Here is a 27,126-nt window from a genome sequence, read left to right as displayed (position 1 = left end):
GAGCCGGAAAAAATGCAGCCCTGGGGAGGTCTGCTGGGGGACGTTCGGCCACGTTCCCTACTTGTGTCTTTGTAGAGCTTGCCAGGAATATCGGAGGTGCTGAGCAGTGGTGACCGCACCCACCAGCTTCCCAGGAGACAGCTGGTGCCTAAGCCCTACGTGCAGCTCAGTTTCCTCCCAACACTGTCCCAAAGAAGAAATGAATTCCTTCCAGCAGCAGCCACTACTGCCACCGGGGGCAGCACCTGGACAGATGATGTACCCCCCAAACTGGCAGGGGAGAGGAAAGGACCCGGTTTTCCTCGCCAAGGGCTTCAATCTGCTGAATTTGAACCACCAGCAGCCAGGAGGAAACAGGGACCGGCAGACGTCAAAGGTAAGTCGGGTGCAGGTATGGCCAGGAAGGGTGCATCCCAGCAGCCCCCGGGGGTTGTGGGGGCGGGTAAAGGCGGGAAATAAAACCTGCGAGTCTGGTCCAGCCCCAGGCGCACAACTGGTGTCCGCCTCTCTCCTGGGCACTTCCAACAAGCACCAGGGACCGATACAGTCTCTGGGGGCAGCAATGGCCTTCCTGGACGTGAATCTGGGGGCTCCGTTCCCTGTGCTGGGGTCTCCTTCCTGGGAGCTTTGCCTCCAGCGATGACTAACGCTGTCATCACTGCCAGCCTGCCTTCCCCATCCCACCCCAGCTCAGCAGCCGCGGGCCCACTCCTCTCCCCCCTCCAGCTGGGAACGCCTGCCCCCTGGCGCCAGATGGCCTGTCTCTGCCTGTCTCCATCTCCGTCTCTAGCCCCAGCCAAATATTCCCCCCAGCTGCAGAAGCAAATCCTCCACAGGACGAGAGCACAGGGGCCTCCCTGCGGGCACATCCCGATCCACCTCTCATCCCTCCTGTTTCTAATCCGGCCACAAATTCCCGAAGGTGGTGGGAGCCCCATCGGAGGCCAAGACCGGGAAGTCTGTTGTGTCTCTTCCAGGGGCTTGAGAACAACCTGTACAACCAGTACGAGGAGAAGGTGCGGCCCTGCATTGACCTCATCGACTCCCTGCGGGCTCTGGGCGTGAAGCAGGGCCTGGCCCTGCCCGCCATCGCTGTCACTGGGGACCAGAGCTCGGGCAAGAGCTCCGTGCTGGAGGCGCTATCAGGGGTCGCCCTTCCCAGAGGCAGAGGTAAGCTCTGCCGGGCCAGCCTCCTGCAAGCCACAAGGCATCCCGGGGACCAGTGGGCTCAGGAGAGGTCGCTGGGAAGGCCCCCGGGAGGGCAGCTCCCACAGGCCCTGGACGGCTGCGTCTGGAGTGCGCGGTGTGGGCCGGGGGGCCGGGGGGCAGGGCCCTGGGTGTTCCTGCTGGCCCTAGTTTCTGAGTCCTCTTTCACCTGTCAGTAGTCATCGCTGAGCCTGTATCAGTCGGTTTCTTTCTAGTCATCTTTCTAACAGTGTGGAAGCATTTCTTCTTTGACCTTGTTAATTTGTGAGTTTCAGGTAACATGTGAAGTCTTTTTGAAGAATTTTCTCAACGCTTTGAGAAGCTATTAGCCAGGATCATGGTGTGATAAGACACAATGTTTCCTTCATTTGTTTGTTTGGCCATGCTGTGCAGCATGCAGGATCTGGTTCCCCAACTGGGGATCGAACCCACACTCCCTGCGATGGGAGTGCAGAGTCTTAACCACTGGACCGCCAGGGAAGTCCCTGTTTCCTTTAAACATTTTTAAAGTGTGTGTAGAGTTAAAAAGCTGTTGTACATTTCTGATTTAATAAAATAATTATAAAGGAAAAAAACAAGGAAAGAGATGGCATCCTGTAGTGGGTAGAGGTTCCCCTGTCCTGGTTCCCTCCCTCATTCCCATCTCCTGCCAGCACTGCCCATCGGCCAAACCCAACCAGAACCCAGGGGGCCAGGGCTGCCCCCTGGGCACAGAGGAGGGAGTGGGGATGCCGGAGGGCTGCCAGGACCCTGCACAGCCCCCAGTAAGAGCACCCTGGCCTGTGCCTCCTCCTGACTACAGGCAGCTGGTCCTTTACTCCAGAGTCTCCTGTGAGTTTCCCAGCAGCCCCAGTGCCTGACATGTGATGAAGTCAGAGTGGGGACAGGGCTGCTCCCCTACGCCCTGGGTTCAGCATTTTGGGGAGAGAAACAACAGAGCAGAGAGTCTGGAGGCCAGTGTGGCCATGGCAGTCTTGTGAGGCAGGCAGGTAGCCCTGGGCATACCTGCCTTGTAGGACAGTGCTGTGTGCTGCCTCCACACCCGAACGGGAGAGGCTTGGAGGGGCCGGACAGGGTCAGGCGGATCTCACTGCTTCACATCCTGCCTGTCCGGGCCCTGGGCTTCCACCCGGACCATGCCCCAGGCCTTTCTAGGGCCCGGGGGAAAGTGATGGGGCTTGGAGATTTCTGTACCTAGGCCCTAGAGATTTCAGATGAGGCCTCCGGGGACACCGGGGAGAATAAGAGCAAAGGGCACGTGTGAAGTCTTCTTTTTAAGGGAAACAGGATGTTTGGGAAAGTCTCAGGAATCATAACCAGGTGTCCTCTGGTGCTGAAACTGACAAAGCAGGAGTGCAAGTGGACAGGGAGAATCAGCTGCCGGAAGACGGAGCTCCAGGTGCAAGACCCCTCTGGTGGAGAGGGAAATACGTAAAGGTAGGGCCCCGCGGGCGGCTACAGGTCGGCTCCTTCTAACCCCAGTCATCATCGGTCATCAGGGCCTCTCCAGCTCCACAGCAAGCACCCGTCTCTTTTTCCAGGCTTTTCCATGTGCCAGTGCCCCTGCCTCAAATGCCGTCCCTCACATGCCGTCCCTCGTCCAAGCCTGCCTAATTCCTACTCTTTCTTTGGGTCTCAGTTTACCTGCCCCTCCTCTGGGAAGTGGCCCCTACGGGACCCCCGGCCCCAGCTACCCTGGTCACTGCTGGGTATGTGTGTCCCAAGGAGCTGCTCCAACCTAATGTGGCTGGTTGCCTGTGGCCACGTCCCTGTCCCCATCCAAGGCAGCTTCCCCCAACGCTGAGCCCACGCACCCATCATTTCTGGAAGCCAACAGTTGAGATTAGCCTTAGGTAAGCACAGAATGAGCAAAAGCCTCAGTTGCTCCTGGAATCCACTTCTGTACCTGCTCAGAGGGGACCCTGGAGGTCACCCCTCGCAACCCTGCCCCCTAGGTCCCTGAGCATGCCCACCCCTCCCCCGGGCTTCTCCCCCTTCCTGCTCTCAAGCTGGGCTCAGCCGGGCAGGCGGAAATCAACCCTGATCATAACAGGAAACTCTGCAGCCACAGCTCCCGTTCCAGGGAGCTGGGCTTCTTCCTTACTAAGCAATAAACTTAGCATCTGAGGCTGGGGTTCTTACATGACTCCGTGGGCTCAGCACCCCGAGAAGCCTGTTGTCTCAGCTGGCTCACCAGAGGGATCCCTCCCCAAAGAGAGAAGTACTGCCCCAATTCTAGCATCCACCCCTCAGAACAGAAACTTCTTGAGACCCTCAATTGGCAAGTTTCCTAGCTTCCGATAATAAAAGTTCTGCACCCTCTGTGCCGGCCATGCCTGTGCTGGGCTGCCTCGTGCCTGGCACATCCTGCAGCCCTGTCCAGATCTGCCCAGACTCTCTCTAGCCATGAGCTCTGCGGTCAGGACTAGGAGGGCACCACGGGTGCCAGCTTGGGTGAACGTTCTGTGTAAGGATGTATAATGAGCTTCTTTAGAATAGTGTCTTGGAACGCTGGTCCACTGCCGATGGGAGGGCACGTTGCTGTAACCACTTTGGAAAACTGGCACAATGTCCACTCAGGCTGGAGGTGTGCCCACCCCATGATGCCCCCAAACTCCAGTCCTGAGTACACCCCCAGCCAAAAGGTGCACCAAAAGTCAGCTTCCAGAATTTTCATAGCAGCACCCTTGTGATCGCCACCCCCGCCCCCCATTGGAAACCACTCACTGTCCATCAACAGTAGACTGGATCGAGGCACAGGGTGGAATAACACATGGTAATGAAAAGGAAGAGCCCTCGGCTATAAGCACGAATACAGGGTCCAGCCTGTGAAACTCACCAAGCCACCTGCTTAAGACAATGGGTACTTTCCGGTACTGTATGGTACACTTCAGTACAAAGTTACAAACTCATATCTTAGGTCGTGACCCTGAATGATAATTAAGGCAGGAAAAGTTTACAGAGGAACAGCCTGGCTGTCGTCCGCCCACCCCAACTTCTATCTCTAGAGAATTAGGCAATTAATCAGGGCTGTGCCCTAAGTTCCCTGCCTATTTCTCACATCAGGGCTGTCCCCAAATATAGGTGAAATATGTAGCCGCCCACAGGATTCACTGCTTCTGCTAAGTTGGGCTGTTCGTTTGGACTCTCGGTTTTTCTCCTCTCGGGCTCTGTAGCCCAGGATGCCGTAGCTGGGAATGGAGTTGGCATTAGCCACGAGCTCATTAGTCTGGAGATCACCTCCCCTGAGGTTCCAGATCTGACCTTCCTTGATCTTCCCGGCATCACCAGGGTGGCCGTGGGAAACCAGCCCCATGATGTCGGACTGCAGATGAGCCTTTCTGGAACTTGGGAATGGGTCCCACGCGAAGTTCGGGAGACTTCTGAGGTCTCTGCCGGCAGCCCCAAGGGCTCTGGTGCACCTTCCCAGCCCTCACTCTGAGTAGCTGGGGAGGAGGCTGGGGTAGGACCATCTAGGGCTGGGGCCTCATAACTCAGATTCTGACAAGGGCCTGGCAGGTCATGGAAACAGGAGAAATTGACTCCGTGGCACTGGAGGTGTATAGGTATTGACACCCTGCCCAATGTTGTCCTGTGAGAATGTTGGCCCAGTGTTACCACTATCCCGATATTTAAAAGAAGCCAGAAATTGGATTTTTACATGGGATCTGCCAATTTTAGCAACAGTTTTTTAAACTAACACTACGTAAGTCAATCGGAACTCAGACTGTTATCTCTGATCAGGGGCAGAAAGGCACAACGCACAGGAATGAGAACCGCAGACCAGCAGTGACCCAGTACAAACCGACAGCCACTGAGCCCTGGGCTTCTTTGCCAAAGACCTTCCCCCCTAAGGTTGCCTGAGGACACAGTCGTCACTGGGATGCCAGAGTCACACGTGATCTTTGGGCTGGGTTCACCCCAAGAGCAGCCGTGTCAAGCCTTTGCCTGGCCAGCTCACACAGAGGCCAAGGAGACGAGGATGGTCTCAGGAGCGGGCTTGGGGTCCAGGGTGTAAAGGGACAAGGTGGAGGATGGGGAGAAGGTGATACCCTCCTGCCCTAGGACTGGGGTCACTTAACTGCCCTCCTCCCTTTGACGGGAGGCGCTTCCAGTGTTGGGAACTCAACCATAGCCCAACAAGGATTGTGTCAGTCCTTTCTGATGGGGTCTCTGCTAGCTCCACTGTGTTGGGCAGTTAAATTACTCTTTCTTCCTATATCCAAGTCACCATTCTCTGTCTCTCTAGGAGCAGTGTAGTTAGGTCATTTCCCTTGCTGCGTTAAGGGACTAATTCCACACTTCTTCCCCACTTCATTCAGCAAACAGGTGGGACGTCCTAGGGTATGAGAAAGATGCTTGCCTGGGGTCAGAGCACGCTGCTTCTTCCTGCCATAATCTCAGGAGTGTCACAGGGAAGGTCTGTCGATGAAGGAGGGGTCTCATCTAGCCATAGGAATCGGGGAGTCTTTGAGAAAGAAGAAACATCAGTGATGAGCTTTGGAGGATAAGTAGGACATCAACAGAGAGCTCAATAAGGGCAAGTGGGTGGACATTCCAGAGGAAGGGGACAGGCTAAGTCAAAGCCCAGAAGTGTAAAAACTGGGTCATGCTCTGAGATGTCTAGCCGTGCTCTTGGGTGACCAGAGACGTGTTCCTCCTTTGTTATTCCTTGGCATCAGATCAAGGCACTTATCGAAAAGTACATCCAGAGGCAGCAGACAATCAACTTCGTGGTGGTCCCCTGCAACGTGGACATCGCCACCACGGAGGCACTGAGCATGACTCAGGAGGTGGACCCCGATGGAGACAGGACCATAGGTAAGAAGAAAGAACCAAGCTTCTAGAGGACAGGAAGCCAGGGGGAGACCCCTCATATATTTAGAAGGTCCTGGAATGTAGCTCTGTTACAGGCGCCCACATCCTGCCTAAGATCCAAGTGCTGTTCCCAGGGAAGCTCCATGGGCTCGGGGTGGAGTCGAGCACAGCAGATGGGTCACCCTCACTGACAGTCAGGGTTAGATGTGTGGCCAACATTTGGAGGTTCTTTGCCCTCCTTCCTATCGTCGCTTATTTGCATTCTTGAACCATTCTGGATGGGGGAGGAGAAATGCCTTATTTGTTCTCCCACAGTGGTCCAGAAAGGAGAAAGTGACCCATCAGCTCTGCAGTTCCACAGGTAAAGTTCTTGTGAGTCCTTGGTACATGGAAAAGACTTTCCCAGGGCCTGTGTGAACATACTCAGGGAACATACTTCCAGCCTTACCTTGGAGCACAGGTGTCTGCAGAATTTATATTCAAGCAGAATGCTTCCTGGGGCAGATGGGTTCCCTTAAATTTCTTTTTTTTTTAAAAGTCACTCTGGAAGGCATTATAGGGGACTTGGTTTAATCCTGGGTTTGAATCCTTGTTCTACCACTTACTGGCTACATATCCTTGGGAAAATAATAGCTGCTACTTAAAAATTTTTAATATTATTATTCAATATCACTTCTCTCCCGATCACTTCACCTACCCGTTGAGTTTGCCTTCCTGAAAATTTGCAAGTCATTTTCCTCTACTAAATGGATACTCAGTATATCATTGCCTTTTCCACTTTTTCCTCAACAAATGCCTAGTTTTCCAGTTAGGATAAAAATAACGCTAAGGGAATACAGCTCAAGTGTAATGTGTTATTATATGCCAGACTACACTTGTGCCCTGTTAGCTGCTGACTTCTACAGGTGTCTAGAGCACACTGAACCAGAGAAAAAACTCAGGTTTGGGGTCATGAGTCATTGTGCAGTTAGAAGTCATTAGGGATGTCTTATTGACGACCACAGAAGACAATATCATCTGTTCAGTAGATTGATCTATTTGGATATCAGTGTCTCCATAGCAATTGAATAACACCAGTAATAGTTTTCTGTTCTTCTCATTAGCCACACACTCTAATAACCAAAAGTTCTTGCTTAGTATTGGCTATTATTGTTATAAATTCAGCTAAGTACTATAACCATAGAGTATACACAATCTGACCTCAGTATATTCCAAACAGCATTATAACGTCAATGCAAACTTTCCATGCATTCTAGGGTCAAGTACAGTGTGCTAGGTTTAAAAAGGAAATGCAATATACACTCACGTGCACAGTAGCCTTATTCACAACAGCCTAAATGTGGAAGCAAACCAAGTGTCCATCAAGAACACAGTCACTTGGAAATCAAAGCTTCTGGTCCAATGTGAGCAGGAAGGAGTGAGGGCAGGAACATGAGAGAGGAAGGAGGGAGGACGTCGAAGGGGGTACCCACCAGAAGAGGCAGAGTGAGTCTGCGACAGGAGACATTAGAGAGAGGGCACAGGCCCTCCTTACAGCAGGGGATGACGTGTTTTTGGAAGCATGGTGATGGAGTGGGTCGGTTCTGATGATGTATGTTGCCTAAGTGTCTGGCACCCAGCAACCACCCAAGAGACATTTGTTACATGAATTACACAAGGCAGTTCATGAGCTGAGTGAATGGGTGAGTGAAGAAAAGTGCAAGTAAGAGGAGTGGCGATGGGATGAATGAATGAACGGGCTGTCAGGCGCTGGGCCACCAGGGCTGCAGGAGGCTTTGCTGATCATGGCCAATAAAAGATCCCGTAGCCTAGCAGCATTCCATATATTTGAGTAGAGAACAACCTCTCCAGTGCCCTTCTCTAATCACCTCACAGGAATCCTGACCAAACCAGATCTAGTGGACAAGGGCGCTGAGAAAGGTGTCCTGAAGGTCATGCAGGACCTCACATACCATCTCAAGAGAGGTTATATGATAGTGAAGTGTCGGGGTCAGCAGGAGGTCACGAACAAGCTGAGCTTGGCCGAAGCAACCAAGGAGGAAATGATGTTCTTTCAAACACATCCGCACTTCAGGTAAGGTTCTTCAGGACAACCTTGGACTCCATGGAAAGCAGCCCCGCCTACCGGAATTGGCCTAGATGACTACCAAATTGTATATAAAAATTATACAATGAGCATAACCTACCCTCGTCTTTATTTCGGTGTTAAAGTTATTGGCTTACTTAAAGAAACCATTTCTTCTTGGACTCTGATGAAAAATTGTAATAGGGTATATTTCACAAGGCAGAGCACACTTCGTTTTCTCAAAATGTTTTCACTTGCTTTCTCATTTGAGTCCCACAAAATCTTGCAAAACACTGGGATGTTGATTCATTTTGTTGTGAAGCTGAAACTAACATACCATTGTAAAGCAATTATACTCCAATAAAGATGTTAAAAAAAAAATAAAAATAAAAAAATAAAAAAAACACTGGGATGTTTCCCGTTGAATCGGGTACTCTTTTCCTTTCACTTTATTTAGGAACTTGCTGTTCCTGAACAGCAAATCCAGGGGGAGAAGGGTAATAAGATATAGAGGCCACTCCTGCTTTAAGGAGAGACGGTGGGAAGATGGTGAATTTTTGCAGACCAGGTTTACTTACTTGCTCTGTGCCCTTGGGAGATGACTCAGCCTCGCTGAGTTTTTGTTTTCTCATCCTGCTAATTCTTCACAGGATTGCGGTTAGGATTAAATAATATGCCACACGCACATGTTCTGGCCAGCGCTCTATACATACCACCCTGGTTCCTTGTTCCTCTCTGCTCCTGCCCTGAATGGAAGAAACAGATCATTTTTCAGTAGTGTTAGGGGTCACAGGGAGAGGAAACTCTGCTCACCAAACAGAGAGAAGATTCTGTAATAATCACACCCATGGTTCTCAACCCCGAGGGAGCAGCGGAATCTGCGAGAGAGTTTGTTAAAATCCAGCTGGCTGTGCCCTGTCCCGGAGTTTCTGAGGTCTGGGGTGTGGTCCCCAAATTTATGTCTCAAGTTCCCAGTTAAAGTCGACGTTGCTGACCCAGGGACCACACTTTGAAAACCACTGTTCAAGGTGTCTGGGGAAGTTAAGTCTTGGATAAAAAAGTGTGCTGAAGTGCTTTGTTGTTGAACATCTGAGATTTAATCCTTGTGTGCCCACACGCTGGGACTCAGCCCTTGCAGGAAAGGCACTCACAGTAGCACTGGAAAAATGATCCTACTGGGTCCTTCGTGAATTTATGTTAACAGCAAACACTTAGCAACCAGACCACCTGGTATGTGACCCTGGGCGAGCTACTTAACCTTCTGGTGCATTTGTCTTTCTTTAAAGTTGGTTGTTCAATGATTAAATATTTGTAAAGCCCTTAGAATCATAGGCGCTTAGTAAGCACCGTGTAAACATTTTTTTAAATTTAATTTTATTGTGGAAAGAACATTTATCGTGAGGTCCACCCTCCTAACAAAAGTCTAAGTGAACAATGCAGTATTGTTAACTATTGGCACAATATTTTTCAGCAGAGCTCTGGAACTTACTTATCTTTCATAACAGAAACTTTTTGCCCTTTGGTTAGCAAGTCCTCATTTCTTCCTCCCCCCAACACCTGGCAACCACCATTCCCACTCTCTGATTGCATGAGTTTTAGACAGCTCACGTGAATGGAATTATGTAGTGTTTGTCTTTCTGGGACAGGCTTATTTCACTTAGCATAATGTTCTCAAGGTTCACTCATGTTGTCACATATTGCAAACTTTCCTTCTTTTTAAAGGCTGAATTATATTCTATTGCATATATCTACCACAGTTTGTATCCATTTACCTTTCCATGAACATTTACGTGTTTCCACATCTTGGCTATTGTGAATGGTGCTACAATGAACACAGGAGTGCTAATATGTCTTTGAGATCTTGATTTCAATTCTTTTGAATAAATGCCCAGAAGTGAGATTGCTGGATCATATGGTAGTCCCATTTTTAATTTTTTAAGATACTTTCTTACTGCTTTCCATAGTGGCTGCACCATTTTGAATTCCCATCAACAGTATACAAGGGCTCCAATTTCTCCACATCCTTGCCAACACTTGTCTTTTGTTTTTTTGATAATACCATCCTAAAAGATGTGAAGTGTCTAATTGAGAAAAACATCCTTTTTGCAAAAACACTTTGCATTTTGATAATTTTTTCATAACATAGTTCTCAACATTTAAATATTTCATTTACAATTTTGAATTTAAGTTTTGTACTATTTTAAATTAATTTAAAAAATTTATATCAAGACTCAATTATGATAATTTGAAATATCAGGGAAAAAATTAATACATTTCTTCCTAGAGATACAAATACAAACTGGAGAGAGAGAGAGAGAGAGAGAGACAGAGAGAGAGAGAGAGAGAGAGAGAGAGAGGCTGAGACCTTATCAACTTCTTGGTACACTAATCCACAAACTGCATCTAAATCTCAATGAGCTCATCCTGCCTAGCTGGCTGCACCAGCGTCATTCACACAGGTGTCTTTACCTGTAGTGTTTACCTGCTCGGGCTGTAAAGGTGGTGAACGGGAGGCAAAGTGGAACCCTACTGCTTACCAGCTCAGCAAAGATATCAAGCAGTTTGGCTCTCTGAGCCTAAGGTTCCTCTCTTGTGAAAAAGAGGCAATGAAGACACATGCTTTGTACCGCAGTGCAGGGCTTCACTGCGACGTGAAGGGCTTGGAATGATGCTTGGCCCAAAGATAACCCTCCTTGGTGCCCCTCTGCATCCTTCCTGCTCTTCCTCTTTGTTAAATTGTTGTTAGCAACGTTGACTGCTTAGGACTGTACCCAGCCTGACAGCGACACACAGACATAGCCTCTACCAAAGCACCATTTCTCAGTTTGTCATGCTCAAATGACCACCAACATAACATTTTGCTAAAGAAGTCTTCCATTATATTCAAGCATCAGCTACAAACTGGTACTTGCCATCTGCCTCTACAAGGATTAAATCATGAGCCGTTGTAGTTGCTGACCTTCAACACCTCCTGAAAGGAGTTCAGGGTGGAGATCAGGAATGAGGCACTCTGTGCTCTGGGAAAAACTCGCAGAACAGGTCTTCAGATGGTTAGATATTCTCAGAAGACTTTATGAGCCCAATTCTTGTATCTCCTCATATCTAGAGAAGCACTAAAATCCTTCATGGTGACGTCTGCTCCTCATGACTAGCAGTAAACTTCACGAGATGAGCAGAACCTTCTGCAAAAAACATGTTGTTGATTGCATGGACTCCCCCTTCACCAAAACCACATAGGTACTGACCAACCCCCCTAACTCTTCGGGGCAGTTTCTCAGAGCTATCTGAGATGCTGTCTCCTGGGCTATAGTCCTCATTTTGCCCCAAATAAAACTTCACTCACTTTGTTCATGTTGTGCATTTTTTAAAGTCAGCACAAGGATACTTCTTCTCTCAATGAAAAGCACTGAGCCAAACACAGCAAAAAAACAAAAACAAAAACTGGCCCCCATCTGATTCCTCCCCGCTCTGGTCACTTGACAGAACTGCAAAGTTCTTGACACCAGATGGTTGAAGCTGTAGTGCATAGCATTGCATCCAAAGCCCTTCCTGAGCTCTTAACAGGGGTCCATCTCAACAAGCTTCACACAATAATAGAAATTCCGGATCCCCTCAAATGCTCTCAAATGAGACTCTGCCCATACACCTAAAAAATTTGTCAGCTAATTTCATCAAGCTGCAGCCTTTCATTGTTTGCTCTTCTGTTGTTCAGAAATTGCTCCCTTTGTTAGAGAATTAAATAAAGGAGAGTCACCAGAGGGCGACAGAGGAGCTGCGCCAGTGTGGAGATAACCTCCCCAGCAACGAAGCCTATAAAATGTTCTTTCTGATTGAGGTGAAGATTACCGGGGACCCCGTGTGACCCTCGGGCACAGAAACTGGCTTCTCCTTAGATGGTCGCATCCTTCCTGGTGGCCTTGCACATCTTGTGGTGGCCCTCCCTATATGCGAGCTTCCCCGTCTGTGGCTTGAGGGAGCCCTGCCCTGCCCTCCCTGGGTCTCACCTGGGGGATGAAGTGGCTGGTGGGTCATTGGACCCCTTTAAAACCCAGGTCCCACACCACACTCAGCTGTCCCAGATCCCAGCTCTGTAATATGATTACAGCCCAGAATGATGCTTTTATCTCATTTTTCAGAAAACTAAGGTGTTTAATCAGGACATTGAAAAGTTAATAGAAGGAGAAGAAATCGTAAAGGAGAAAGAGTCCCGCTTATATAACAAAATCAGACAGGAGTTTAAAAACTGGATACTCATACTTGCAGCCAATACCCAAAAAGGTAAGTCTGGGGACAGGGCTCCCGCAAAAGCAGCATCATGTTTACCAAGACCAGAAGCTACTTCCGGCACATGAAAAGTGTGCGAAGAGCTGACTGTGCCCACACGAGGGACCCCTTAGTATCTGTAACAGCTTCCCACCCATCAGTGTGGTGCGCTGACCTCACCAATTCAATAGAAGACGATTCCACCACCTACTTCCAGCTTTCTTCTGCTCCTTTGTTCCGAGGCGAGGCAATTTCACTTACCCCGTCTCTTCCCTCCTTTTCACCCCTAATCCAAGACCAGAGAGGTCAATGTTTTGACAAGAAACTCCTTGCTTCCCCTGGCAGAATTCCAACTTCCATTCTGCTTCAGCCCAAATGCCAATAGGGTGTATGCCCATGGTGCGTGCGTGCGTGTGTGTGTGCGTCTTTGTTTTGGCACGTGATAAAAACAGCACTATTCCTTCCATGGTAGGAGTCCTCCAGCTGTAGTCTGGATGTATTCTTGGGAGAGCTGTAAATGCCATAAGAATTTTTGAGTTTCTATTTTCATTTAATTAATCAGATTTTTTCCCTCCCAATTATAAACATTCAACTTCTTTCTTGGGTTGATGACTCTCAACTGAAACACCTCCTTGGCCAGCTGGTGGAAAACAAATCTCACGTCTCCAGCTATCCCAGGGGCTGTGTCTGAGCCCCGGGTTAGGTGACGTGCCTGGTCCTTGATCACCATTCCTCCAGGTTGGCAGCCTGCAAGATGTATGCGTCCTTCCTGGGCCTTCGTGGTTGGTCCCCTGGATGCTCCATGCTCCCAACTACAGGGCTGGCCCTCGTGGGTGCTTCCCCAGCCCTGCCAGGGCTCAGAGCGCTCTGCTGCAAACACAGGCCACGCTGTGGCCGAGAAAGTCCAAGGGCCTCTGCCCCCTGTGCCGTCCTGGGATGAATAAGGTCTGGGCACGGCTACACGACACCCACCCAGATGCACTCCCCCTGGGTCTGTACCCTGTTCTCCTGAGCCACGTCAGAACCAAGGGTCTTGTGTCCTCCCGTGAAACTCCTCTTGGGAAGTGGTACATAGCCCGCTTCTAGCCTCAGGTCCCAAATCTGCAAGGTGGGGGGGGGGGTGTTGTCACATACGTGGTTTTGGCCACATACACGCCTAAAAAAGAAGGAAAACCTGCCCTTGTGAAGCTCACAGTTTCTCTCTTCTCTCAAATTACAGTCTCTGCCTTCAATACACAAAAGTCCATGTGAAACTCAAAAGCCAAGAAGTGAACCCATTCCACTATGTCCTCTCTCCCTTTCCCGGGATGCCTTTGACCATGTAGGTGACATGGGAGTCGCAGGATTTCTGGGAAACACGGATAGGGAGCTGTTATCCCACCGTGCCCATTAGCCCTGGAGACATTCTTGAATGCTTGGATTCAAGCCAACTACAGAGACAAGAGTGATGGGCATGAAAATGTAGAATAAACCATAATGGAGGAACCAGAAGGACGGGGATGTGGGAGGCGATGGAGGTCGGGGCAGAGAAAAAGAACAGGCGTGTGCTCCCTTTGGCAGCAAGTATACTAAACAAACACACACACAGACCGGCAGTAGAGAAGGCGAGCCTGGCACAGGCAAGGGGCAGAGTCACAGGATAGGACAGGTGAGGACAGCAGTAGAGGGTGAAGGGGGAGCTCCTGAAAATCGCCATTTAAGTCTCAGGCCTTCTTTGACCTCGGATTATTTTTAACTCCGCGTTCAACATAATAGTACTTCCTAGGCTGTTTAAGCAACGTGGCGGGGGGCGGAGGGAGAAAAATAGAAGTAATGTGTTTCTCTTTCTTATTCAACCAGAAGAAGATTGAAGACATAAAAGCAAAACAAGCGGAAACAGCAGAAAATCTGACCCGGCTTCAGTTCAGGATGGAGCAATTGATTTATTGTCAAGATCAGATTCACAGCGTGTGGCTCTGAACAGAGTCTGAGAAGAGATCTTTAACCCAGTGGGAACGCCTCCACAGAATCTTCAGTCGAAATCGCCCCTTTTAAATGATCCGCCTTCATTTTCCTCCACTGTGGAGGTGGATTTGGGTCCACCTGAATGTGTGTTTCTCGGTGAGCATGTAGGGGTACAGGGACAGTGCACTGCGGTCCCTGCCGAGCAGAGAGCGGGGTAACCCCGTTGACAGCTGCGTAGCTGAGCAAACAGGGGAGAGGCCACACTGCTGCGTACCAAGCCCTTTGGCTGTGAAAAACTACTCATATATTATCTCATTATAGTTTTATAGTAACCTTACCAAAGCACTTTTAATTTGCCCCCAAATCAGGTTTCTCATGGAGCAGAGAATGTACTCAAAATTAATTCCATCTCCAAAGTTCTTTGTATTTTGTGCTATGCATAAATTACAAAATTACTATTACCAGAACACAGCAAAGCGCTAACTTGGCTGGTTATAGTTGAGCTTCCCTTCATAGTTCAGAAGGCTCTCGGCTCCTGAAGTGCCTCAAACTTGCGAGGTCCACAAAGTGGGAATGAAAAAGGCTTTCCCTAGATTTTGCGACCCAGTCAGCTTCGTGGTTTCTAACACTCCATCCGTGGACTAAAGTATTAGGGCGCATAGAGAAGGAGGTAGCTTTTAAACTGCAAAGAAGCCCAACTCCTGAAGCCCTTTCTCGATCAGAATAGAAAGTAGAGTTACCCAGGTGTGGGGTCCAGCTATCAGGCAAACTGGAGATGCTGAGGAAAGGAGGAAATGAGGCGAGCGCTGACACAGGTCCCGATCGGCTCCCAGATGGGACCCAGGGTTCACAGCTGGGAGGTCCCTTCTGGGAGGAGAAGCGGGGGTGGGGGAGGAGCTCCCAGAAAGGCTGGGATGTCCAGAACGTGGTATGGGTTTGCTAGCCTACAGGTGGCTTCTTCATGCCAGAGGGAATACCTGGGCAGGGAAAATTGGGCGACCCAAATCGATCCTTCCCTCAGTTTGGTACTGACTGCTGGCGTGGAGGTGGACGGGACACCAGGACTCAGCAAGTAGACCGTGCGTGCATCCAAGAACTTTTCTCTGCAGCCACAGGCCTTGGGCCCAGACCCCTCCAGCTGACCCTTCTTATCCCCTCTTCCAGGAAACCGGCAAACGTCTCGCCAACCCGATCCCATGCATAATTCAGTATTTTATGCTCCAAGAGAATGGTGATTACTTACAGAAAACCACGATGCAGATACCACAGGAAAAGCAGTACTATTCCTGGCTGCTTCAAGAACAGGGTGGCACGACAGCCAAGAGGAGATTCCTTAGGGAGGAAAGTTACCGGCTGGCTCAGGCACGGCGCGCTCTCTACGAATTCCCCCAGTTAAAGTGCTAAATCCCAAAAGAACACCAGTGCTGCTGGGTTTTGCTATGCGCGTGACTGTAAGGGAGTTGGTACAGGAAGTGGTGTCTCATTTGGGGCCAGACTTTTCTGTTGCTGTCTGTGTCCATCTTCACTGTGCTGCACTCAGCACCAGAGTTTATATCTGAAATCCCGCGAGCCACAGAGCTGTCACCTCCACCGGGAGGCCTTCCTTGTCCTTGTCCTTCCTTGTCCTCCTTGTCCTTCCTTGTCCTTCCTTGTCCTTCCTTGTCCTCCTTCCTTGTCCTCCTTCCTTGTCCTTCCTTGTCCTTCCTTGTCCTTCCTTGTCCTTCCTTGTCCTCCGTAAAGAGGGGGCTCTCCAGCCCTTGGGCCCCAGAGCCCCCAGGTACAGCATTCTTAAATACTGCTGTCATTCTTTGTTAATTTTTCACCCCTCTGCATTAGACTATGAGACCTCAGAAAGGTAAGGTCAGTTCATATTCTTTTGTATTTCCAGAATCTCGCATGGTGCCTGGAGCATAGTAGCCACTTAATAAATATCTCATTGAACCAATGAATGATGTAGATTACCTGAGGCTATGGCTTAAATCCAGACTTTGGTTGTTTGGAATGGTGTCCCTTAGCTGGTCAATTTCTGACAAATTCAGTCATGCCATGCCACCTGCTTCCCATCATTTGCTGTGATGGTGTTTCCCAGCCCCCCGGGAGACAAGAGGCTGAGTGATATTATTTTTAATTTGCAGTGAACTCCATTGCTGTGTTAAGTCTTAAAGAGAAATTTAATAAGGAAAAACATTTTTTTAAAAAGCATAGAGCTTCACATCAGTGGTCATCTCTAGATTGGAAGATTATGGTTAATTTTATTTTCTTCTTTGAACTAAGCTAATGACCTCACATGAATTTTAGGAAGGTTAAGTGAAACCATTTCTACAAACTATGTGTCCCAAAGCAGGTGTTCAAAAATGCCAGCAATTTTTCCCTCCAACAAAGACCTCTTTTTTTCTTTACCTCTAGGTCTGTCAAGAAGCCCTCAATTCTAAAGCTCTTCCAGGCAGTTCTTATGTTTAGTTCTTTGATACTTTTTGACAATTTTTGTAATATGGTGTTAGGTAAAAGTCCTTTGGCGTATGCATATCCAGTTTGCCCAGCACCATTTTTTGAAACGACTGCTCTTTCCCTATTGATCTTGGCACTCTTGTCAAAATCATTTGACCATATATGCAAGGACTTGTTTCTGGGCTCTGTTCTATTGCATTGGTCTATATGACTGTCTTTATGACATTACCACACTGTTTTGATAATTGTAGATTTGTCATAAGTTTTGAAATCAGGAAGTGTGAGTCCTCCAGCTTTGTTCTTTTTTTCATGTTTTTTTTTTTTTTTTTTTTTTTTGGCTATTCAGGGTCTCTTGAAATTCCATATGAATTTTAGGATGAGTTTTTCTATCTTTGCAAAAAAATGTCATTGGAATTTTGATAGAAATTGCACTGAATCCATAGCTAGCTTTGGGTAGTATTTGCATCTTAACAGTATTGTCTTTTAATCCATGAACATAGGATGTCTTTCCATTTATTTGTGTCTACTGTAATCTCTTTAAGCAATATTTTGTAGTTTTCAGTGTACAAGTCTTTCAATTCCTTAGTTAGTTACCAAGTATTTTGTTCTTTTTGATGCTATTGTAAATGAAATTGCTTCTTAATTTCCTTTTCAGATTGTTCATCATTAGTTTACATATATGGAACCCATTTTTATGTGTTGATTTTATATCTTGCTACTTTGTTGAATTCATTACTAGTTATAACAGTTTTGTGGACTATTTACGGTTTTCTACATATAAGGTCATATCGTCTGTGAACAGAGATTACTTCACTCCTTCATTTTTGACTTGGATGCCTTTTATTTCTGTATCTTGCCTAACTGCTCTGGCTAGAACTTCCAATACTATGTTGAATGAAAGCGGCAAAAGTGGGAATCCTTGTCTCGCAAAGTTACTCTGATTTTAAAGAACTTTCGTAATATTGAACCTAAAGATTATGAGAAGAAAATTTAAAAGACAAAACACTGGTTTCACTTCAGGTATCATACTTTTTTTCTTTTTGGCTTTTCCCCCTCATTTTATGAATTGGGTCACATGTACAAATAGTAGCAGAGCTGAAGAAAAGAATCAAATCCCTTCATATAATAGACGCTGTTGTGAACAAGCAATTCTGAGAAAAATAAAATCTGATGTTTCTTATTTGTTTCATAAATTGTATAGCCAAAGCTTCCCCTAAATGTTTAATGCATCGCACTCGTGTGCACACACACAGCCTCAACCAAAGCTCCTCATTTACCACCTCAGGACTGACCCCAAAACCCAGGTGCGAGGCATCCAGGGAAGATGCTTGGAGCCAGGTGTGTGAGTTTCCTGGGGCTCCGATTAAAGCAACTTTCCTTTCTGCCAATATTTGCCTCTTGAATACTGACTTCTGAGCAGTGAGCCGTCAAATCTGAGTTCGGTAACAAAGCCACTACACCTGGCTTTCCAACAGGTCAAAGCATGGAGCTAACTTCTCGACAAACACCTTAAGATCTGCACAGCTTCACACAATCCAAGGGTGCTTCCTGCTCACATCACAGTGATCCAAGGTGGCTTGGCAGGGTTCGGAGCCACACTGTCCCTTAGGGCACCAGCCTCCTCCCACCTAGTGACCCCACCATCTCAGTGGCCTTTGATCCTCCACCACACCCTCTACATCTGGCCAGCAGGTGAGGCAAGAGAGATTGGTGAGGATTGCAAGGAAGGTTTCCAGGAGCTAGGCCTGGGAGTAGTGTACATCACTACTCCTACCCTCCGTGGGCAGACGTCAGACCTGTGGCCACACCTAACTGCAAGGCAGCCTGGGAAATGTGGTCCAGCTCAGCAGGAGGTGGAGCAAACAGGATTTGGACATTGCCACACCCACCCCTACATCCATGGAGAACACTCGTTGAACAAAACACAGGAGTAAAGAAACAGACATGTTCCCTGCTCTTCCTTCTTATCCCAGGCTCACTCACACACACTCACACACACACACACACACACACACACACACACACACACGTTTCCTCCTCCAATGCTACTGTGGATCTGGGGTTTGTTCATAACAAATGTGGAAATAAAGGAAGACTACCCAAATGAGAATGTAGATGGAAAAAAAAAAAAAGAACACAACCTAAAAGTTGAGAGTTATGGTTTATTTGGTGGACATTCTTAGGACTTCAACCCTGGAGAGACAGCATCTCAGACAAAGGCTGAGAAAACTGTTTGGGGGAAACCAGGATATACAGGACATTTTGCAACAAAGGGCAGGTAGTTGGAATGTCAAAAGATTGTTAATTCAAGAAAACCAGATATCTCAAGTTAAGGAATTTAGCTCTTTTCTATGTATGGGAAGAGGCAAGGGGCTAGGCTCACTGGAACCATTCCCTTGATGTGCACCTCAGCTACCTGGGCCAGCATCCTGTGCTTTCTCGTCCTGCGTTTCCACAAGCTGCACTGTTAGTGCAGTGCACTGTCACAAGCTGCACTGTCGGATGGCTGCAGTCTGATGACTGCTAGATGGTGGGTATTTCTCGTTTCCATCCTGAGTTCCTTCGGGGCTCACTGTTGGGGCGGCTGCAATCGCTGATGACTGTGACATCCTTTGTTTACTGATGGCAGGCAGCAGTCTTAGTCCACAAGAACTAGCAAAGTTACTTATTCACAGCTGGCTATAGCAAGCGGGCCCACCACCAGGACTCACATTTTGTCAGAGACTCAACGGCAGGCAGAGGAGTGGGAAAGCTTTACAGTGGAAAAAAAGGCTCAGACTGCTCTGAGAGATTGCTCCAAAGAGGTAAAGGAGGACCCAGGATATTTGTGAACTTTTTTTGCTGGGAAAAACATGTCATCAAGCATAAAAAGATTACTGCTAATCACAAAGGACAGATATCTTAAGTTAATGATCTCAGTGCTGTTCTATGTATGGGAAGATGCAAGAATCTGCGGTCCTTGAAATTTTTCCTTAGGTAGGTATCTTAACTCTCTAAGGGCTGGTATATCCAAAGCACAGTATGCCTCCCGTTTTTCTCCATCCTGAATTCCCCTCAGGTGCACTGTGGGTGGGCAACCACGGGGACCAACGGCTTGATCCTTGTAGAACTGGAATGGCAGGCAACATTTTTTTCTTTAGAGTCCTAAATTAAAAGTAGGGACAAAAAAGTAGGGACTCTATTTGATAGGGACAGAGTAAAAGGACAAAGTAGGCGCTTAAATAGCTAATCCTACTAGGGGATTATAAGTAAAGAAAAAAGTCTGGGAGACCCCTGTAAATGATCAATCAGGAATGTAGGTTTTCTTTTTTTGTTTTTAATTTTATTTATTTATTTTAAAATTTATTTATTTTTGACTGCGTTGGGTCTTCGATGCTGCACGCGGGCTTTCTCTAGTTGCGGCGAGCAGGGGCTACTCTTCATTGCGGTGCGTGGACTTCTCATTACAGTGGCTTCTCTTGTTGCGGAGCACGGGCTCTAGGTGCACGGGCTTAAGTAGCTGTGGCACGCAGGCTCAGTAGCTGTGGCTCGTGGGCTCTAGAGCGCAGGCTCCGTAGTTGTGGTACACGGGCTTAGTTGCTCCGTGGCATGTGGAATCTTCCCAGACCAGGGTTCAAACCCGTGTCCGCTGCATTGGCAGGTGGATTCTTAACCATTGCACCACCAGGGAAGCCCAAGAAAGCAGGTTTTCTTAACCACAAAATCAAGTATGCTTGTTTAGCAACAAAACCATGAAACAGAAGCATGAGACGTGCCCCCGAATGATAAAACAATGGTGGCGTGAGACCCACATCCTGCACAGTAAGCTCAGTAAGTTAATGATTCCTAGGACTTGCTCCTCTGCACACACTAAAAACAAATATATAGGGGAAAGTGACATTATACTAAAACCTGAGATGATTTACCGTTTTTAGCATATGTTACCACCTTTGTGCTCATTTCCCTTGTGCCATGGCAGTTCTGGCTTGACCAGGTAGGGACAAGAAAACTCCCCCACCTGACATGGAGGTGGAGCTGATGATGGAAGCGTGACGTCTACTCAAGAATGAGGAAGAAGGTGCCCTTTGCCCCCTCCCCACTTTCTCTATGATTATAAAACTGTAGCCCACTAGCTTCTTGGGGAGCAGAAAGCTCTCATCCACCTGCTTGTAAGCCTCACAAGTGTCCTATTCTAAGACATCACTTCTTACCTATCACTCTGCCTCTGGCTGAGTTCTTTCTGTGCTGAGACATGAAGAACCAGAGCTCCTCGGAGCCCCCCAGACACCGCCTAGAAGTTTCGTAGTAACCAAATTGAAACCATGCCCCCCTAGATTTGACAGAAACTGATAGCTAACAGGAATTCTCGAGCCTGCCTTGCAGAACAACAGATAGGGGGTAGCTTGTCAAAACCCCTCAGCTTGTAAACTGCCTTCGCCAATTAAGCAGCCTTTAGTTTCCTTCCTTCCTTCCTTCCTTCCTCCCTCCCTCCCTCCCTCCCTTTCTTTTTCTCTTTGATTTCACACCTTCCCAGCTACACATAGCCCAGTTGTTCTACCGGAACTTGGCTCAGGTCCCGTACAGTGTGAGCCAGCTAAGGCTGGTTGGGACCACTGACCCTAAACCTGGGCTTGTGCAGGTGTCCAACATATGGCCTTTTGAGGTCAGAGGGCTGGAAAACTCCACCCTCCCATCATGTTATGCGCCTCCATTGTGAATATGCAGAAACCAGTGATAAATGGAATATTTGCTGCCGTGTCAGTAAACAAAGGGTGTCACAGTCGTCAGCAATGGCAGCCACAGCCTATGGTGAGCTGGTGAGCCCTGAGGGAACTGAGGATATAAAACACAGGATACTGGCCCCGAATAGCTGAGGTGCACATCAAAGGAACGATTTCAGTGAGCCCAGACTCTTGCATCTTCCCATACATAGAAAAGCACTAAATTCCTTAACTTGAGGTATCTAGTTTCCTTTTATTAACAGTAATCATTTGTTCCTACTACCTGTCCTTTGTTGCAAAACTCCTATATATCCTGGCTCCCCCCTCACCTCCTTGGAGCAGTTCTCTCAGGGTTACTTGAGATGCTGCCTCCCAGGCGTGAAGTTCTAAAACTTCCCGCCAAATAAAACATAACGCTCAACTTATAGGTTCTGAATAATTTCATAGCCGACCCATGTAACCCAGATGCGTCTGCGCAAGACACTGATTACCTCACCTTTTTCCCCACTTCCAGTCACCTTTTCCCAACTCTAAATATCTAAACCTCCACGCCTTCCGGGAGGCAGATCTGAGACCTGTTCTCCCTTCCCCACGCTTGACCGTCTTGTGAATAAGCTCTTTCTCTGCTGCAAACAGACCTGGTTTGGTAAAAAAAAAAAAAAAAAAACGGTCATTTGGGGCTAATTGTTACAAGAGTTATTGTTTGGCTTCCTGGACTGTTGGTAGGTAGCTTTCTGACTTCCTACACATTGGCCTAAGGCAGGCTGTCTTCCTTGGTTGGCTGCTGTTAACAATGGATTGGTTTCCTGGGCGGGTTGCTTCAGCCTGTTCTGTTTTCAGACTTCTGTTTTCATAGATGGTCTGACCATTGACTGCGTGTATATTAAGTCTCTCACAGCATACCTTACCTGTGGGACCTTCCTTTCTCCTCTGCCTCTGGGCACTGCAGACCTGCTCCTACAGGTGAAAGCTGCTTTGATCAAAGTCTGGGGATCTGCCTGTGCTTGAACACGATCCCTCCTGAAGTCAAATCCAGCTTCTCTACCCCAACACTGAATTAATTTTTGAAGACAGAGTTTTGGGTGAAGTAGAAAAGAACAGGTTTATTGCTTTGCCAGGCAAAGGGGGCCACAGCGGGCTAATGCCCTCAAAACTGTGTATGCCAACCTGGAGGGGGTAGTGAGAAGTTTTATAGTAATGGTTCAAAGTGGGTGTGATCAGCTGGTGGACTTTCTTCTGATTGGTTGGTGGTAAGTGGGAGTCAGCATCACCAACCTTCTGGTTCCAACAGGTCTGGGGGCTACATGCTTATGGGCAGCACACAGTTAACTTCTCCCACCTGGTGGGGGTCTCAGTACCTGCAAAACAGCTCGAAGATATTGTTGTGTGCATCCCTTGGTGGGAACCAGGACCTGCCCCAAGGCTGCACTGTTGTTTCTCTTGACTGCTCCTCCCTTGTCTCACATCCCCTCCCTTCCCTGATTAGCATCTGTTTGAAGCTGCCCAGTTGGAACTCAGGGAAGGTCATGGAGGCTGAATGAAACCTATTTTCTGTAATCAAGAAATGGGGGACACAGAAAGGCTTTTGTGCCCAGGAGCCCCACAGCGGACCGGCTCCATTATCACTCCCTCCCCTCCCTTCCCCTGAGATTCCACACTGGGGTGGAGGTGGGCTGGGGGAGGGATATTCTCTCCAATCAATGGTGCAGTGATAATGCAACAGAGAAGAACAAAATCTGACTCCAGGTTGGATCTGTTTCTTTCACTTTACCCTTTGCTTTCCACTGCTTTTGTTCTGTCGAAAGCTATAGGCACACATAAGGGCCTGCCTCGGGGAACCCTGCCCCTCTGCCGGAATGTTAAACCAAAGTGCCTTTGTTCAGCTCACAGGGAGACGCCCTGACCTGTCCACCTGTGGATGGCTGCAGAAAAGAAGAAGTGAACACATCCCCTCCCCGAGGCTGGCCAAACCAGGAGATGTTTTGCAAGACTTATGGCCTTTTTACTTTACTTCCTCACCTCCTCCCCCTCTCTGTTCTATAAAAGAAACTGGCATCCAGACTCCGGGAAGATGGTTTTCTGGGGACCCTAATCCACCGTCTTCTGGGTCTGACGGCTTTCCGAATAAAGTTCCTGTTCCTTGCCTCAGCATCTTGTCTTCCAATTTATTGGCCTGTCGTGCACAGCAAGCAGAGCGAGCTTGGACTCGGTAACACTTCCTGACTACACACGCACAGAAAGGCTCCTCGGGGGTCAAAAAGGGAGGGAGATGGCATCCCAAAGCAGTGATGTCATCCTAGCCATAGGCCTCTTTGCTAGAATCCATCTTGGCTAAGAGATGCATGCGCACACAGGGAGGACACTGAGATACACCAAATACGGTCTCAGAGCCAGGCAAAGCAAGATGATTGGCCAGAGGAAACCCTGAAGAAATGCCCCATGTAAGGGATTCAAACTGGCACTAGGGAGCAACTCTCTCTGAGCCCGCAAGTGTGTGCCTATTCACACGTACTCTTTTTCCTCCTAATAAACACTTTTCTTGTTTCACTACTTTCCACCTCTTTGTGGAAATTTATTTCTACAAAGCCAACGGTCCAGGGGCCTTATCACTGGCCACTGGCCCTTGTGGTGGTCTAGTGGCTAGGATTCAGGGGCCTCACTGTCACGGCCTGACTTCAGTCTCTGGCCAGGGAACCCAAATCCTGCTTCAAGCCGTGGCAGGCTGAGGCCACCCGAGATCAAGTCCATCTCTCTGAGCTCCATTTACTATTTGATGTATTTTTGCAATATTAGAGATCATATGTGTAGAGAAATTAGCCCAGTATCTGACATGGTCACTCCACAGATGACCCATAACAAAGAGATGACAGTTTTGACACAGAGACACTGTGTTGGGCTCCCTCCACCTTCTATTCCATGAAACACGGAGCTTAGCTGCAGGCAGAGGGGGAATGAGCAGCCTGGGTTGGAATCTGAAGAACTGGTGGAATGAACGGCCTGGGTCACTTCCTGTTACCCCCCGGGAGAGGTCCTGGGAAGGCAGGGAACACGTGCTGTTGCCTCCTTCATCGTTAAAGCAAACTTTCACCAAGTGTTGATCACCAGACGAATGCCAGACAGACAGCTGACCCTTATCCAGGAAAAAATGATTTTGGAATGGCCCCATGTACACTAAGCCTGGTCCCGGGGCCACTCAGCTCCAGCAGAGTGACGGACCCTGTGTTCCTAACAAGCTCCAAGGTGAAGCCAACACTGCTCGTCCTGGAACCAGCCTTTGAGAAGCCAGGTCTATGTCACCAGCACAGAAGAGAAAACAAAACGTGGCAGTGACGCCAGACACTGGTGCTTCTGGCGGGACTGATGGGGCGCTCGGCCGCGGAGCGCTGCTCTGCGCTTCGGCCTGGTAGCGTCAGACACGGGAGCATTACCGCGGTGGTTCCGGGTTACCCCGCAGCCCCGCGTGCCGCCGGGCTCCGGAAGACCTGCGTCCGGACATGATGCAACGTCCAGGCAGCAGCGCAGCGCACCCTACCGCGTGCGGGCGCGACAACTTGGCCGGCCTGGGGGCGGAGCCCTCACACCGCCCCTCCCCCTAGGCACCACCCCTTGCTCCGGACTCCGCCCCCTCCTCCTCACGCGGCGTCCTCCACTCCAACGCGCTCCACCCCCACCCGGTACCGCCCCCTCCTCCTCCGAGCTCCGCCCCCGCCTCTCCTGCCCCTGGATTCTTGGGGGGCGGCAGCTGGACTTCACTTTCTCTGAGCAAAGAAACGGAAACCGAGCTTGAATGGACTGGGAAACGCCAGATCAGAAAGAAACTGAGCGGCTTAGGGTAACTCTCCGAGGTCACGTGAGGACCACGTCTGCAAGACCAGAGCCAGTCCTCCGACTCATCATTCATTCATTCATTCTAGAAACATTTATTGAAATACTATGTACCAGGAACTGTGCTGGACCCCAAGTACAACAGCAAACATCACGAACTTGTCCGCGCCCTTGACGGCCTGGTGGCAGACAGGGCGTTCAAAATGGCCAAGACAGCGTGACAAGGCCATGGTCCTGGGGAATAGGGGAGTTGGGGCGTGGGACTCCCAGAAAGCAAGTCCACTAGGCCTGGAGAAGGACGGAGGCAGGCTGCTTTCTGGGAAGAAGCCCAGCGCGCAGGCGGAGGACAAGCGCCCTGAAATGGAAGCTCTTGCATACTGAGGCGGCGCTGCATTCAGGCAATGGGGCACGCCAAGCTGAGCTCACTGGAATACCTCCACCCCTCCCATCCCTGCACAGGGTGCCGCTCGCTTCCCACAGGTGTCTGAGTAAATGCACCGGTTTGCAGGTGGGGAGCGATGCCTGGAAGCTTGTCGGGCCTGGTTTCCCATAAGCACCTTGTCTTCTGCAAGGCCAGGCCATGCAGGTGATGAGAGGGCAGGACCAGGACCAGAGAGACCTGCAGAGCCCTGGGCACCCGTGACTGCACAGGCAGCAGGAGTTCTGGGATCAGTGTGATTGTTTGGCCCCTGATATGCTCTCCTATGGATGCTGTGTTTTTGCCAGACACGTTTTAATGGAGTTAAGAGACGTTAGTAAGAGGGTAGGGCCAGGCGCATGCTGTGGTGGGATCCCCAGGGGCTGAGATGGCTGTGCTCAGTCCAATGAAACTCAGCCTATGATTACTAAGCATCTACTCTTGCTGGGTGGTAGGCACTGGAGGGATCGAAACTTGATGAGAACTTTGTCGAGGTGACAGCCCCATCGAGGAGGTGGCTACATGCTCCACTATTTAGAACATCCATCTGGGATGCGAAGCATCTTTGCCTGAGCTAAGCCAGGGGAAGCGGAAGCTGGAACAGGTGTGACCCAGGCTTAGAAGGAGCTCCCTAGGGCAGCTGCAGAGACAGGGAGCATGCCGCTGGGACTTAACAAGGGAGGAGAATGTCTCCAGGAGCCCAGGGGGACAGATAGGCCAGCAGAAGTGGGGTGCTGAGCCTGGAGGACAATTCTCAAGGGCTAAGAGTTTGACACTCATCTGTTAGAATATAGAGTCATCAATGTCTCTTTAGTAGGGAAAGAATCATCAGCAATTCAGGTGAAAGGCTGTGAGCTTCCTGAGAACAGGAGCTGCATCGTGTCGATTTTAGCATGGAGAGAAGGTGCTACAGAGCACAGGCTTGGGAATAAAAGCCTAGATTGCAATCTTAGTTCCCCCACCTCCTAGCCAAGGGGCCTAGCAGTAACCTAACTCCTTGGCCTCAGTCTCCTCATACGTAAAATGGGCCTGTCAATCTTACTTCCCTCACAGGGTGGTTGTGAAGGTGAGCTAGTCTCTCAGACTGGCACCCAACACATACTATGGCCTGGTGCATATGAGCTATTACTGTGTTATTATTCAATTATACCCCAAACGCGCCCCTGGGATCTTGGAACTGCCATCTAATGTGCATATTGGAAGCAGCAGGAGGCAAGAGCGGGAGGAGTGTGAAGCAACTAGGCACCAACATTAAGGATGCACTTGACCTACTGAAAGTGAGCAGCTCCTTAAATCCTGCACCCCAGGCACCTCACTCACTCACCTGCCCCCAGCCCTGGCCCTGGCGCTGGCTTTGGCCCCAGCCAGTTTTCACTTTCGCTAGCGGCTCTTTCTGAATTCATGCCTGAACCAGAATCACAGGGAGAGCCTCATGTGGT

General features: G+C 49.0%; 1 protein-coding gene across 1 annotated transcript; it reads left to right on the top strand.

The window, feature by feature from the left end:
- Positions 1 to 247: 247 nt before the first annotated feature.
- LOC309962559 (interferon-induced GTP-binding protein Mx2-like) lies at positions 248 to 25,040 on the top strand (the record flags this gene model as incomplete). Its single annotated transcript, XM_082840417.1, is given in 8 exon segments — positions 248 to 376; positions 978 to 1,170; positions 2,514 to 2,619; positions 2,621 to 2,643; positions 4,383 to 4,537; positions 5,889 to 6,027; positions 7,900 to 8,098; positions 24,899 to 25,040. Coding segments are annotated over 8 exon segments (1,080 nt in total). The 5' UTR covers positions 248 to 253.
- Positions 25,041 to 27,126: the final 2,086 nt, after the last annotated feature.

Source organism: Leucopleurus acutus, assembly GCF_964270905.1.
Source record: "Leucopleurus acutus genome assembly, chromosome: 5".
Taxonomy (NCBI): Eukaryota; Metazoa; Chordata; class Mammalia; order Artiodactyla; family Delphinidae; genus Leucopleurus; species Leucopleurus acutus.
The sequence above is the reverse complement of the archived record's forward strand: the minus strand, read 5'-3'. Positions and strand labels throughout refer to the sequence as shown.